General features: G+C 41.0%; 1 protein-coding gene across 2 annotated transcripts in view; it reads left to right on the forward strand.

The window, feature by feature from the left end:
• LOC136831358 (protein VAC14 homolog) overlaps positions 1-15,149 on the forward strand; it is a 301,501-nt gene that overhangs the window by 83,169 nt on the left and 203,183 nt on the right. For both annotated transcript variants that reach the window (XM_067091678.1, XM_067091679.1), the window contains exon 5: positions 177-297. In XM_067091678.1, coding sequence (XP_066947779.1) covers positions 177-297 — 121 coding nt within the window. The remainder of the gene's footprint in view (positions 1-176; positions 298-15,149) is intronic.

Below are 15,149 nucleotides of genomic sequence, written 5' to 3' on the forward strand. Positions count from 1 at the left end.
TACTCAGTGCAAGTTTGACTTTGAGTCATAATCTTTATACTTTAATTAAAAGCTAAAATGGATAAAAAAAGTGTCCTTTGTTTAGAATAAAAAAGATTTTACTTGCAGGTGTGAAGTAAATCTATTATTGATAATAAGGTGGTTTGTTTCCTTTGTAAGTTACATTTTATTTCCAGGTGTGAGGCTGTTGTGGGAGAATTTTTAATAAGCATAAAGAAGGCACCAGACAGAGTTAAATTTGGGGACATGATCAATATCCTAATCACTCATGCCCAGTCTAATGATCAGTTAGTTCAGGTATGGATTTTAAATTATTTTTGTAAATAAATAGTGGTACCTCAACTTAAAAGATGGCTTTGGGGTGTTAGCCCTTCTCAGTAAATAGTGAAATTCATTAAGTATCAAAGATAGGCATATAGCCAACATAAGGCAGTACCTTAGAGCATCTCGCTTAGCTTTAAGTGTACAGCAGTTCCATAAAAAGTAAATACGTAATAGCTTATTGTAACTGTCATTTTGTGATTCAGTTTATATATCTATCATTCAGTTTCAAAGAAATATCTGCAAAATGTACAGTGTACCCTAACAGAAACATAGCTAATTGCAGTAGTTCTACGTATTTACCTGATTTACTTACAAAGTTTGTAAATACACAAAAATCGATAAATGTAAAAAAAATAATACCACAAACATCCTTTGCCAGACTTGACGACACGTTTAGTAAGTGATGAAACCAGATAAGTTGAGGTGCCAGTATTTGTATCACATTCCCTTTCAGCCTATATTTTTTTTCATTTGCCAGTTATGAGAAGTAATAGAAGGTAAACTAAAACTTTGTTTCGTGGTTCCAGTGTCCATATACAGTAAGATGGTCAAAATAAAATTAGCTTTAGTATTAGACACTGAAGAAAGAAATTGCTGTACAAGATACAGAAATCCAGAATTTTAAGGAATTTCTACACTATAAAGCTTGTAAGTGTGCTCACTCAAAAGTCTTGTGCTAGCTAAAAATAATTTTTGAAATGAACCGTACCTCTCTATTATATAGCTTTTACTTCCATGCCAACAGTAGTTCGACAGATTGAAACAAAAAATTAGAATACAGTACTCGGTTTTTTATGAATATCAGTTTCTATCCATCTACTTCCCCACCCTCCACCAAGGGAATGATAGTTACAAACACCCATAGTAGGTCAGTCTACTTCTGTCGCCGGTTTCAATAGAAGGTTGTTAGAGTTATCTAAGTTAAAGTTAAGTATACCTTAGTTTTACCAGACCACTGAGCTGATTAACAGCTCTCCTAGGGCTGGCCTGAAGGATTAGACTTATTTTACGTGGCTAAGAACCAACTGGTTACTTAACAACGGGACCTACAGCTTATTGTGGAATCTGAACCACATTATAGTGAGAAATGAATTTCTATCGCCAGAAATAAATTCCTCTAACTCTTCATCAGCCGGCCAGAGACTTGAACTCGGGCCTACAGAGTGCTAGGCCACAGCTCTACCGACTTGCCCAACGAAGAGCTGTTAGAGTTATCTGGGCTTGGTATTCTGTTGATGACTTGGTTTGTAGATTTACTTGAATTTTCTCTTGGATATGGATGGTAACAATAGAATAAGGACCTGTGAGGTAAGAGCTTGCTGTAGTAGGCTTTATTCTAGTTCCACTAACCCTCATGACGTGTGTGAAATGTCGAGGAAAAGAGTGTAATGTGAATGACTATTGTCAAGTATATGAATCTTGGTCAACTGAAGTTATTGTGAAATTGGTGAAACATTGTAAACGAAGAGAGGCAGATCGTTTGAAAAGGCAGCAAAGGAAACAAGAGGTTAAGTCTGCTAAGGCTAGTGCTAAGTGGGTGCATGATTTGTCTCCTTCCCTCTCTAGTAACTTAGTTAGGACCTCTTCTTCTCTTCATTCTATTACTCCTACTAGAGCTTCCCAATCAATTCAGGACATAAAATGATGGAATTGAGTCAGATATTAAGGGTTTAAAGGGCTTGATAAATCAGTTAGCTGAAATTTCATGGGATATTTTAGTGATGTTGCCCTCCTTGGGGTCTCTGTTGGTTTCAGGTAATTCCCCTGCATTAGAGGAAGGGTCAGTGTCCTCGCTCCAAATTAGCCATGTCCTTGGCATGTCCTGTCTTGCTCCCTTGCCGCCTGGAGCAACAGGGAACCGGGACATGTCAGGGAGCAGTGCGGATCTGTGCCTATTGTCCCCTTCCTCTGTTCGGCCTGACATCATTACAGATGCTAGACTTCTCTCATGTAGAGTAAAGAGGAGCCGCCCATTGTCTTCACTGCGTTTAAGCTTGATGGCATCGGGACATCTTGCTAGTAATAATTGTTCTTGTCTTTCTGATAATGTTAGTAGAATGAATAATAGTAAGGATCAGACTTGTGTTAAAGATCCTGTAGTTTCTAGAGATGTGTCTAGAGGTTCTTCCACTTCCCGTGTTTCTCGGGATTCATCAGCTATGCAAGAGGTGTGCGCTGCACAGTTGGCTATGCGCAGTTTTGTACCTTTTGCCACAGCGCCATGCGTCCTTGCTCTCTCTACTGTGTGGTCTGCCTCTGTGAAGGTTTCTCCTTCTGTTGGTCAGAGTGCAAGGCTCTGCTCTTGTTCTTCGTGTCTGCAGTGTTACCTGCGCATGTTTCCCCTATGTGGCTTTTCCCTGCACATGCATCACCTATGTGGCTATCGCCTGTACCGATAGCACCTGTGCTACCTTCAGCTATACGGCATTCGCCTGCACTACCTTCTGCTTTATGGCATTCGCCTGTGCGATTTAGTGCCTACTATGCACTCGCGTCCTATTAATTTTCTCTCATGGTCTCCCATGCATCACGTTCCCGTGACGTCTTACTGGACTCTTAGAGAGACTGTGGTTGTGCTTCAGGTTCTCAGACTTGGACTTGCAGTGATGTTTCTCAGTTTTCTCCTTTGGATTCTTCTTCTTTGCTTAGAGACCCCCCCAGCTAAGCGGCTCACATTTCAGCGCCTCTTCCATTTGCAGGAGTTTCAGCCCTTAATCAAGGGATTGTGGTTTCGGCTGTAGTTTCCCCTATGGCTCAGGAATTAGCTCAGTGTCGTGAGTTGCTTTCTGACAAAAACTTAGATTTGTTCATTGAACCAGGAAATGTTCAGCAGCCAAGACATATGCCTTTCGAGTTGGAGAAACCCGTTTCTTCGGCAGTGACTAAGGAGGAGATGCTACCTAGGGGAGAAGTTGTTGAAGAGTTAGCTTTGAATCAACTAATTGCTACTTTTCCGCCTTCTCTCATGGAGGTCTCAGTATCAGTTACAAAGGATATAGTCAGCTCAGGCTCATTGGTCAAGCTACCTTCTTCTTCTCCCTCATTGTCAGAGGTACAGGTTGCATGGTCTTCTATGGATGATGTAATGGGCTCTGATGCTGAACTTATGAAGAGACGGGCACAACTTTGTCTTTTAAGAAATTATTGTGTGGAAGTGGATAAGCCTGACACGTTTTCATGTAGGGAGGAAAACCTGGGCAAGTCATTTTTTCCTTCTTTTGTACGTCAATTCACTAAGGCTGTTTCAGGTAGATTCAAGGCTGTTGGACAGAATTTGGATCAGAAATCCTCATCCAAGAATGCTCTTCTATTTCGGCTGCTGTATATGGGTAAAGGAGAGCTAATTCTTACCGCATTGGCCTTCTTCCTAGTCTTAAGGTAGCTTCAGGGAAGGATTCGGCTTTCTTCTTGCTCTTGTATCCATCGAAAAAGAATTGGCCTTCTTCCTAGTCTTAAGTAGCTTCAGGGAAGGATTCAGCTTTCTTCTTGCTCTTGTATCCATCGAAAAAGAATTGGCCTTCTTCCTAGTCTTAAGGTAGCTTCAGGGGAGGATTCAGCTTTCTTCTTGCTCTTGTATCCATCGAAAAAGAATTGGCCTTCTTCCTAGTCTTAAGGTAGCTTCAGGGAAGGATTCAGCTTTCTTCTTGCTCTTGTATCCATCAAAAAAGAGAGCAGTCAACAAAGGACAGGTAGTGTTTTCTCAAGAATTGAATTCACTTATCAAAGCTATGTTTAGAACCATGGAAATCCCCTTGTTCATGGATATGTTTGTAGGAGTGATTGATGGTTTGTCTGTAAACTTTCTTCCTTGGTCCCTCAGGACTGGACTACTCCAGGAAAGGAAGTTTTGGATTTTATTGGCTGTTAAGATGGAGCAGTAAAGGATGTGGTTGGTGAGTGTGTTCACACTTATACCAGTTTGGTTTTTAACAAACATGAACAGTTGTGCCTTGGGTGTCTGTTCTCCACACAGTTCCAGATGTAGATACACTCTCCTTTCTCTGAGATTTTAGATGGCTTGTTCTTCATACTGGAAGCACCAAAAGTAGAAGTCAAAAAGATGTAAGAACCTGTAGTCTTCTCAGTGAAAATTATCAGTACTTTCATTTGGTATATTATCAAGGCTGGTATTTTAAACAATCCTGAGATATAATGTTCATCAGAGGCAAGTGGGGATTTAAATAATGTACCTGGTGATGTAATGTTAATATCCCATTTATTGATAGTTTTTCCTTTAACAGCTGCAGAAAGAAAACATTTTTTTGTATTTTTATACTCATTACTCATACATTGCAGATGTTAGTAGATATTGTGCTAAAACTAAAACGTTTGAAAAGTTCAATAAAATAAAAAAAATGAGATGGAAATAATAAAATAAGACATAGTAATAGGAAATAATAAAATAAGAACATAGTAATACCAGTCTTCTTTTAAAAAATTATTGTGTGGAAGTGGATAAGCCTGACACATTTTCATGTAGGGAGGAAAACCTGGGCAAGTCATTTTTTCCTTCTTTTGTACGTCAATTCACTAAGGCTGTTTCAGGTAGATTCAAGGCTGTTGGACAGAATTTGGATCAGAAATCCTCATCCAAGAATGCTCTTCTATTTCTGCTGCTGTATATGGCCTTCTTCCTAGTCTTAAGGTAGCTTCCGGGAAGGATTCAGCTTTCTTCTTGCTCTTGTATCCATCGAAAAAGAGAGCAGTCAACAAAGGACAGGTAGTGTTTTCTCAAGAATTGAATTCACTTATCAAAGCTATGTTTAGAGCCATGGAGATCCCCTCGCTTACGGATATGTCTGTACGGGTGATTGATGGTTTTGTCTGTGAACTTTCTTCCTTGGTCCCTCAGGACTCTGCTCCAGGCAAGGAAGTTTTGGATTTTATTGGCTGTTAAGATGGAGCAGTAAAGGATGTGGTTGGTGAGTGTGTTCACGCTTATATCAATTTGGTTCTTAAGAAACATGAACAGTTGTGTTCTTGTCTTGCCAAGTCTGTGACAGATTCACAGAAGGCCTCTGTCCTTTTTCAGCCTCAGCTGGGTAAAATCTTGTGTTCTGAAGCTTTATCATTCACCGCACAGAAGTAGAGAAGACAGAAACGCGATCTTTGATAGTTGAGGCTCAGGCTCCTTAGCTTCCTCCTCTTCCTCCTCCTCCTCCTCCTCCTCCTCCTCCTCACCCTAGGCCTTCTACTTCAGCAGGAGTTTCTCGTTTCAGACAGAATTCAGTTAGACCTTTTAGGTCTAAGGAGACATTTTGAGGCTCCTCCAGAGGATCCGGTAAGTCATTTAAGGGACCTGTTAAGTCACTGAAATGAAGTTTCCAGCCCTCAGTTGCCAGTAGGGGGAATGCTTTCCCATTTTGGGAAGTATGGAAGGATCTGGGTGCAGATCCCTGGGTTGTAGAGGTGCTAAGGAAGGGTTACTTGATTTTATTTGTAAGCCCTCCTCTGCTATCTGATTCTCCCGTGACACTCTCTTTATATCTCCACAATCAGGAGAAATGCAAAATCCCTCAGTTGGAGATCTTGAAACTTCTAGAGAAAGAGGTAGTAGAAGAAGTTTAGAGCCAGGCCCTGGCTTCTATAATCACCTTTTTCTAGTCCTAATACCATTTGTGGAACCTCCCTCTGTAGAATAATTTAATATCTTCGGGGCGGACGGGGTTCTTGCTGGGACCAGTTCCCCAAACCTTTCATTACTACGTCTTGGATGTCTCGGTTTTTGTGTCCGTTGTTAACCAATACTTGGGTTGTGAGTTCTTCATGCGTTTTTCTCTTGGCCAACCAAAAATCAATGCTCTCTCGACCAATCAAAAAGCAGACCATGACCAGATGCCCCCGCTGATATAAAAAAGAGAGACCATAGCCACCACTTCGTTCAGCTCCTGCCTGAAGAAGGAAGAAGGCCTTCCAAAACATGTCGCGATACCTACGATCCTAGAAGCACTGACGACCCCTGCACTCGTTTTTGGACCCCGCCCTCGGAATTTCCATTACCTTTGACTTTTGGTATTTTTATAAATAAAACCTCTACAATGAACTTTGGCATTTTATTTAATTCTGTTGCTGAAGAAGAAAAAAGGCTAATTAGAAGAGTTGAACGAATAATCTACAAGATTAATGCAACCAAGGCTGCCATCATATTTAACAAAACATGTTTGAAAGAGGGTCTATACCCAAATAATAATAATAATAATAATAATAATAATAATAATAACAATGATGATGATGATAATGATGATGATGATGATGATGATGACAGATTCTGGAGGTGACACTTCATAATTGTAAAAATAGAGAATAAGTCATTCAAGGAACAGATGCCTCATTATTCCATCTTTCCCACAATTTAGATCTTCTTGCCTCACTGATTACGATGCTTTGTATGAGCGAATTGCTGCTGTTTCACAGGTGATCAGACTGGACATTGTTCGCCTCACAATGATTTTCAAATTATCCAGGCGGTTTTCTGTGAACATCTACGTGGCTGAGTGATCGAGGTGTGTTTGTGAGGCGTCTCAGAATGTCATTGTGAACAACAGTGATACGTCTCATGGTCTATTGGGTATAGCTCGTCCAAAGGAACATCCATATATACTGTGGAAGAGCAGCAGTTTCGTTTCTCAGTGACAGAAGGCAAACCTCCTTGTAATCATGTTGCCAGTTGCACATAGTTTACGACGCCTCTGTTCTGTCTGCCATATCTTTTAGGTCATCCGTGATAATGTGCCCCAAATACGGAAATTCATGCACAAATTCCCGAGGAAAATTAGTGGTTCTGCAATATGCTTAAGCGGTCTCTGGAGCAGCAACATACACTGGGTCATGGTTTCGTTGTATAGGATATCAAATTCCTCTGCATATTGGCGGCAAGTGTCGATGAGTCGCCGGAGACCTTGCACTGATGGGGAAATCAGAACCATATCATCAGCGTAACAGAGGTTGTTTATTGTTGTTTCATTGATAGTGCATCTGATTGGGAGTGAGGTCAGTTTGACATTCAGGGCATCTGTGTACATGTTAAACAGGTATGGAGAGAGAATGTCCCCTTGCCGGAGCCCGTTTAGGGAGCCGAAGGTGTACGACAGTACGTTACCCCATTTGACACAGAATTACTGTGTGGAGAACCAACAACATAAAATGCCAATTAGATATAGAGGTGTACCTTGTTTGTGCAGCTTCAGGAAGAGCTTCAGGTAGTTTACTCTGTCAAATACTTTTGTCACATCTATAAAACATAGGAAAGCAGGAGAGGCTGATGATAGGTAATAGTTCAGCAATTCTTTCAGGATGTAGATGCAGGTGTCAGTAGTGTGTAGAAAGGGGAGAAGTCTCACTAGAAGAACAGACTCAAGTATCTTTGATGCAGTTGTAGTAATTGCAATCATTCAATAATTGCCAGGGTCAGCTGCATCCTTTAGCTTGTTTTTTATTAATGGTATTAAGTGAACTAAGAGTAGGGAGTCTGGGAGAAACTTGTGAATTATGCACGGCTTGAACAGAGCAGCTAGCAAAATGTAAGTTATCGGATGGCAGAATTTGAAAGCTTCAGCAGGCAGACCATCGCAGCCGGGCAATTTATTATTAGGTAGGCTGTTTATGGCATCGCTGATGTTATCTGGCGTAATACGATTGGCAAAAGTGATCACCCCACATTCTTGTGATAGCCTCGTCTCCGATGGCTTCTCCTACTCTCTGTGATAGCTTTTTAGTTTTGGGATTTAAGAGATTGAATGTCCTCCCAAAGATGGGGGTAATCACCAGATTCTAATTTTCTAGACATTGCATCAACTAACTCTTAGTTGCTTTTCATTCAGTCTGCAATGCTTGAGGGCAAGTTTGAACTGCGCTCTCGCCTGCCTCATTAGCAGTGCAAAGTGTCCTTCCCTTGGGCTACCATTTTGCCTCCACTGTAGAAACATTTCTTTAGCTAAGTCATTCCATCCAGGTACATTACGAGAGTTGCCTTGACGAGATCTAAAGGTATCCCTGCCAGAGGCGAGCATAGTGGAAATTATATTCGAATAGAATTCTTTTAGATCTCTCCTGTGATGATCGTTACTACATTTTGGGTTACAGTAGTGCACAGTAAGGCATCTGCTGGTTGAGCTATTGACCGAAGCCTGGTTTCTGTGGTTTCCCCAAAGGATCTGGTTTTCTGTTGGTTTTTAAAATCCCGGTTAACAGCAGGTGGGTGATCAGTTAGGGGGTTCACGGTAGGGAGGGATGGGGTACTGAATGACACCTGTAAGGGGATGTGATCATAGCCTATTGAAAGATGGTAGCGAATGTTGCAGGTCACAATAGAATCATGAAGTTGAGGGGACGTGATGCAGTGGTCCAGCCAGGAGGTTGTAACTGTGTCCATTTTGTTCTGTACATAGGTATGGGAGGAGGGAAGGAGGAGCATTACAACGCTAATTCGGAGAGCGTGATTTTGACAGAAGCGAGTAAGTTCATTATAAAACCGTTTTGTGGGGTGAGAATTAAGGTCTCAATTATACAAATATGATCAGCAGTAGAATCATGAATAATGCTGTGTAAGTCTCCTAGGATCATGCAGTACTAATCAAAATTATCATTCTTTTCCCAGGGCATATAAACATTAATTATTAGGATCTTAGAGTCCCTTACTGTCACTTGAGGCCCCAGCAATCTATCACTCCTATAGGTCAACACATCACCATATTGTCTAGCGATTTGTGCCACAGGAAAGAAAGGCCCCCTCTCGGGCGACCAGCTATGATGTGATCTGTAACTTGCATCAGTGAGGTAGAGAAAGCTCTGAAGTCTTCATGCACTGAATCGCAGATGGCAAGGTCATGAGGCCAGAGGAGTGTTTCTTGCAATGCATTGATGCCTTTGAATTTTTGCAGAACATGTTTAAGGGAGGAATGTTCCACCTGAGGCCAAAAATATTCCAAGAGATTATAGTTAGTGTATCCACGGCAGCTCACGAAGATGGGAAATGAATGAGTTGATCATTTGGGTGGATGGGGGATTGGCCAGTGGGGGTGGGCATTCACTCGGCTTAGGAGGATGGCTGGCACTTGTGGTAGAAGGCAAGTCTGCGCCTGAACCCCTACTTGGGGTGTCAACAAGTTTCCCTTTGGGAGGTTGGTCCTAGATTGGGTTGTATCTTGAGACTTTTATGTTAGGACCGAAATTCTCGCCTTTAAGAACATGGAGGTGGTGAAATAGGCAGGTAATCCTGTAGGCCACTTTGTTTAATTTTGCATGGGAGTTCATGGGAGATAAGAGGGTCAGAGCCCGTGAGAAACTTGACTCTCTCTACTATGGCGTCTAGTTTCACCATTGAGCATAAATTGTGAATCACAATGTGACATCTCTCAGGTTTTGGGCGAGGTGATTCACAAATGCTGGGCTTTGGTTCAGCGGACACTTGAGACGTTCTTTTCTTTTTCCTACTTGTTTGTGTCTGCCAGCCCCCAGTTCCCTCATGATCAATCACATCTTCATCCACAACAAGGGGTTGTTGGGGAAGAGATAAGGTCGGAAGACTCACGGTGGCTGGTGATCGTTGCTGAAGATCTGTCTTCCACTGGAGGCACTGGGAAGGGAGGGGAGGCTGGGGGTTCATTGGTCCTCTCCGATAAGTCTACAGGTGATGTGGGTGCTTCATCCAGGGGGGAGAGGGCAGTTCCCTCATGGGAGGGTATGGCCATCTCGACTTCGCGTCGCACCCTCACTTCTCTCGTGTTGTTGGGAGGCGAGGAAATAATAGATGCCTCATTCAAAGGAGTTTGGTGGCTTGCTGTGCGATGGTCTAATGATTCCTGTACTCCTTTGATCGCATCCCAGATCCGTGAAAGATTATTTGTTTCCACAGTTTTAAGACTGTCAAGTGATTCTTGTAGTCCTTTGATCATGTCCCAGATCTGTGAAAATTTGTCTTGTGCTTCCTCAGTTTTTTCTGAGGTTTTGTCAATTTTTTCTGAGAGAGGGATTTTGCTTTTAGGAGGCATTTTCTGCCGTATGGTACACTGCAGGTAGGCTTAGATTAGCAGGCCCCTTTGGAGGCAGATTGTAAGGGTCATCGGCGTAGATTTCCACTGAGCAGGTCCTTAGCCACTTAGCGATATATGGTACTTTCTTGAGAGAAGATAGGCTTTTTGTGGGTTGCTCCTGGAGAATGGTATCTGGTATTAGGTCTTTGCATTTTGTACATGCAGAGTTAATTTCCTCATCGGAGAAGGCTGCACTGATAGATTGTATAGTAGACTCGACATCAGAACGGTTCGATTGGTATTGGATAAAGTAAAGACAATTGTTCGTGAGTACAGAACTTGTGTGTGGGGCACAGGTATCGTTAGGTAGGGTCACTGGCACGACAGTTGGAGGTTGGTCAGATGACATTTTTGTGGTAAAGGGAGGGCCAAGCACTAACACATACCCAGCACTCTTATTACCCATTTCCCAGGGCCAATAGGCTTCGAGAAGTTGAAACTTGAAAAATTCCGAAGGCACTGATTAGGACAGAACGTAGGTTAATATATCTGCAATTACACAACACTAACCGGCTTACGCGCTGGGTGTTACATAGAGACACTATTAATACATTGCCTTCTATGAGAGGTATAATCACCAAGAGTGAAAAACCCTTCTTTTTTGTGTAAAAAACGCAAGAGAGACCTCCAGCATGTATGCCCCCGACACATACACCTGTGCTAAGGTCAGCAAAGGTCTTAGTGTCCTTTCAGCTGCTCATTTGCAGTGCAAGTACAGGAGCATACAGAAGAACAGTCAGTGCAGTGGCCAACCAGTCATCCCAAGCAAGACGGATGTAATTACAACATTTATTCACAGAAGTCAGGTGATAAGGACAGTTGATCTTGGCACTTTGACTTTTAGAAATTTGTTCAGCCTCTGAAGAAGCTTGATCATAGTCCTTCTTTCTCAACTTTTTGAAGTTGGTGCTGTTCTGTTCTGTCTTCTTGCACCTTTGAATAAAGTAAGGCATCTTTGGTACCCATTTACATCTGGAAGCTTATGCCTTTTGTCATTCTACATGTTTCAAAGGTGATCAGTGATGGATCATTCCACTTCTATGGTCCTGTGGTGCTAGTGACTGTATGATGTCTATGTTGCCTCTGTAAAGACTAGGCTTTCAACCCAATGCCAACGACTCGTTTGTTACCTTCGAGTTGGCGGAGAAACAGTGTCCAAATTGTCATTTCTTTGACTAGTGAGATGATCAAATGAGCGTACCCCACAACTTCTTGGTGGACATCAGTACATTTCAGACCAGATCTTTCGAGGCCAGGGGCATCGGTCTGTCCATCACATTCAGGAAGACCCTGTCGGTCGAGCACTGGGGTGAATGTAATTGTGCAGATCACATTCATCTCCTTTTACCGTGGGACACTGCCCTTTTTTTTTTTTTTTTTTTTTTTTTTTTTTGGATCCTATGGTAGATGCTCAACAAGTCATGTAGTTCATCCAGCTCCTGAGGGACAGTTTGCTTCTCGCCTAAGGTGTGTGGCTGCAAGGAGAAGGTGTGTGTGGGACTGACCTCCTCCCTTTCTCCGTTCTTCCTTCCTCTTCCAGTGGGCAGAGGAACAGTGAATGAGCCATTACGTGCTGGACTGGTGTGCGTGCAGGTGATCTAGATGACTGAGTACACTATCTATAAATTAGTTCTATTTGGATTAGTAGATGCAAATCCTAGCAAGTGGAGAGAGGGACTGACTATGAGCAAACCAGTTGGTTATTCTTAGCTTTATAGTCTCTGACACTGGGGGGAAATCAAGGATGTTACATTCCTTTAATTTGAAATACTGAGAAGTCTAACAACTGAACATCTCTCTTGTTCAATAGATCGGAGGCATGCTCTCCTTCCTTTTCTCTTTCATGACCAGGAAGAGAGTACCCAGGTGAGCCAAACTACCAGTCAGTTCAGAGATTCACTTGGAATCCTCCCTCCAAAAGTAAGTTTCCCATATGTAAAGACTGAGGGTTTGTATTTATGTAGGAACAAATAACAAATTTTTTAAGTAATTTATATTTTTCCTAACATACACACCCAAGGTCTTTACATTAAGGGCCCACCTCTTACCACCCTGCATTCTCCTACCTGTGCCAAAAGGTAAACTGTGTAGAACTGAATGCACACTGACTTGGTGGGTGGTGCTTCCTCCCCTACCATCAGTAACTGTTGCCAGAACCACCTTGCAAAAATTTAACAGCCGGATTTCCAGCTCGCTGAAAGTTGATCTCATATGTAAAGAACTCAGGTTTGTATGTTAGGAAAAATACAAATTACTTAAAAAATTTGTCATGCACTAGTATTCTTATAAAAAATACAGAATGCACTGGAAAGTACCGTACAGTACACAAAATAAAAACCAAACAATGCAGTATAATACGGTATATATGAAATGCATAAACAACTCTTTCTTGTGATATGCCAGAATTGCTTATGTGGGCCAGACTTGAAAGATCTCTCTTGTCTCTTTTAATAGAGAATAACCCAGAGAGAGAAAGAGAAAGGAATGCAAACTCATAGCAATACAATGTATATGGGTATGTATAAACATGTACATGTAGAATCTTTAGTTGATACTGAACAAGTAGCTACCATTTTGTATTTCATTTTGGTACTTGCATGTTAAATGCCTAATAAACATTTCATTCAAATCTGTGAGAGTAAGTGCAGGGCTTATTAAAGATGCATTAAAGAAATATTATCCCTTTTGTTTGGTGTACGAAAATTTATGAAATCCTTATACCATCAAAAACTAGAGCTTCGGCTATCGTAAATCATTGTTGTAACCTTTGGTAAATATGTACCTGGACTTTTGTTTGTATCTTATGGATAGACAGTATCTTCAAGTAATTTTTTCACTTCTGCAAACAATCGTATTACTGTCTGTCTGTTTAAAAAACTTCCACCTATCTTGCCCCACCTCCCCCCAACTCTTTCCCTGACCTACCACCTCCACAGTAGCCCTTTCTTAGCCTGCCTATGCCTGTAAGCAGTTTTACTAATATTTATTTCTTCAGACAGTGTTGCCAACTATAGTGCAATTTTGAAATTTTTCTATTGTATACACAGTAGCTCACCGAGATAATGGATTAAAGCATCCTGGCCTACACATCTATAAAAGAAACCCTGATATATCGTTGTGTATATATATATATATATATATATATATATATATATATATATATATATATATATATATATATATATATATATATATATATATATATATATATATATATATATATATATATATATATATATATATACATGTGAATGATTGTTTTTGCCATAAGTACAGGTATATTTTTACCTTGTACCCCTTAAACTACTGTACAGTAAAATGCTTACAACTCCTATTTTAACTGCCCATTTTAACCGCCTAATTTAATAGTTCAAACAAAAATATACCATAAATTATCATGCTACAGTGAAACAATTTAATATCATTTCAAACAAAAATACACCCCAAACCATTATCCCAAAACACCCAAAGTCATCTTACATTACCCTCATACAACTGTTACTCTTAAGTATATACACCTCTTAAATGCTTGTAACAATGATTTACTCTTTTTAAAATATTAATATTAATGTAAACACAGCAAAATATCTGTATAATACAAATTAAATAAATCTGTCTTACAGAAGTGTGACAACTAATCAAGTTACCCCTGTATAAGTAAGCGTAGTCGTTTTCTCTCGTAGTACTGTTTTTTTTTTTTTTTGCTGTAAAGTGTATACTATTTATATAAACAAACAGTACCCACAAAGTAAGATAAGCTGCAGGACAGTAAAAGCTTTATCATAATTTTCAGAGTTGAAAGCCATGTAAATTAGTAAAGAAACAGTAACAATGACAAAATTTACCTAGCTATACAATCAACATCAAAAATATTTGAGTAAAATAATAAATAAAAATTAATTAAATTAACATAGGCCTAGGCTATTTTATAATGGCTGTACTCACTTTGAAAGTGGCAGGCAAAGGACAAATTCCCATATGGTAATGGCAGGCAAGGGCAGCGATATATTCAGAATCACTGCCCACAGAGTACCTGAAGCGTTTCAGGGAGGGCCTCACATCAGTCTTCTTCCTCGGCGTTATCAATGACGAGGCGAAGGATGTGGATGGCTGGGGAGTGGATGAAGGGGTAGCAGCAGGACTTGTCATTGGTGTCTTGGGCCTAAAAAAGGTGTCAATCTTTATCTGCTTTCTTCCAAAGACCTGCAGACATATATCAAGCACAGTCTTTTAGCTGACGCAGGGGCTAGTAGAGGCTGGAGATGTGTGGCTCAGTACGGCCCTCCACAAAGCCCACTAGTACTTCCAGGTACTGAGCCATCTCACCCAGCGGCACCTTCTTTTGCTGCGGCTCTTCCTCATCATCATTGTCATCATCTTCTGCAGCAGCACCTTCATGCATTACCTGCTTAGCTATACAGTATCTTCCTCTGTGAGTGTCTCAAAACCAGAATCAGCTGTTATTTCCTCCATCCACTCTTCAACATCCTCGACCTGTAACTCCTCTTCACCTGCCGCTCGAAGTTGATTGAGGATGATGTCATCCTCAGAATCCTGCAAATTGATGACAGAATCTTCGTTCTTCAGCAGTTTATTTCAGCCATTTTGCAGAGTAGATACTTTCATGCTATCCCACATACTATCCCACACCTTCGCCCAATTATGGAGAGCTGAGTGAAGATTGAAAGTCTTCATATTAGTGAGAGTTCATTGTCCTCTTGTTCCTTCGGCACCCTCCATCACACAGAGCACCTCCTCCAGGAAGAGGCTGGTATAGAGCCTCTTTGTTGCCAC

The sequence above is a fragment of the Macrobrachium rosenbergii genome, chromosome 48 (assembly GCF_040412425.1).
Source record: "Macrobrachium rosenbergii isolate ZJJX-2024 chromosome 48, ASM4041242v1, whole genome shotgun sequence".
Classification (NCBI taxonomy): domain Eukaryota; kingdom Metazoa; phylum Arthropoda; class Malacostraca; order Decapoda; family Palaemonidae; genus Macrobrachium; species Macrobrachium rosenbergii.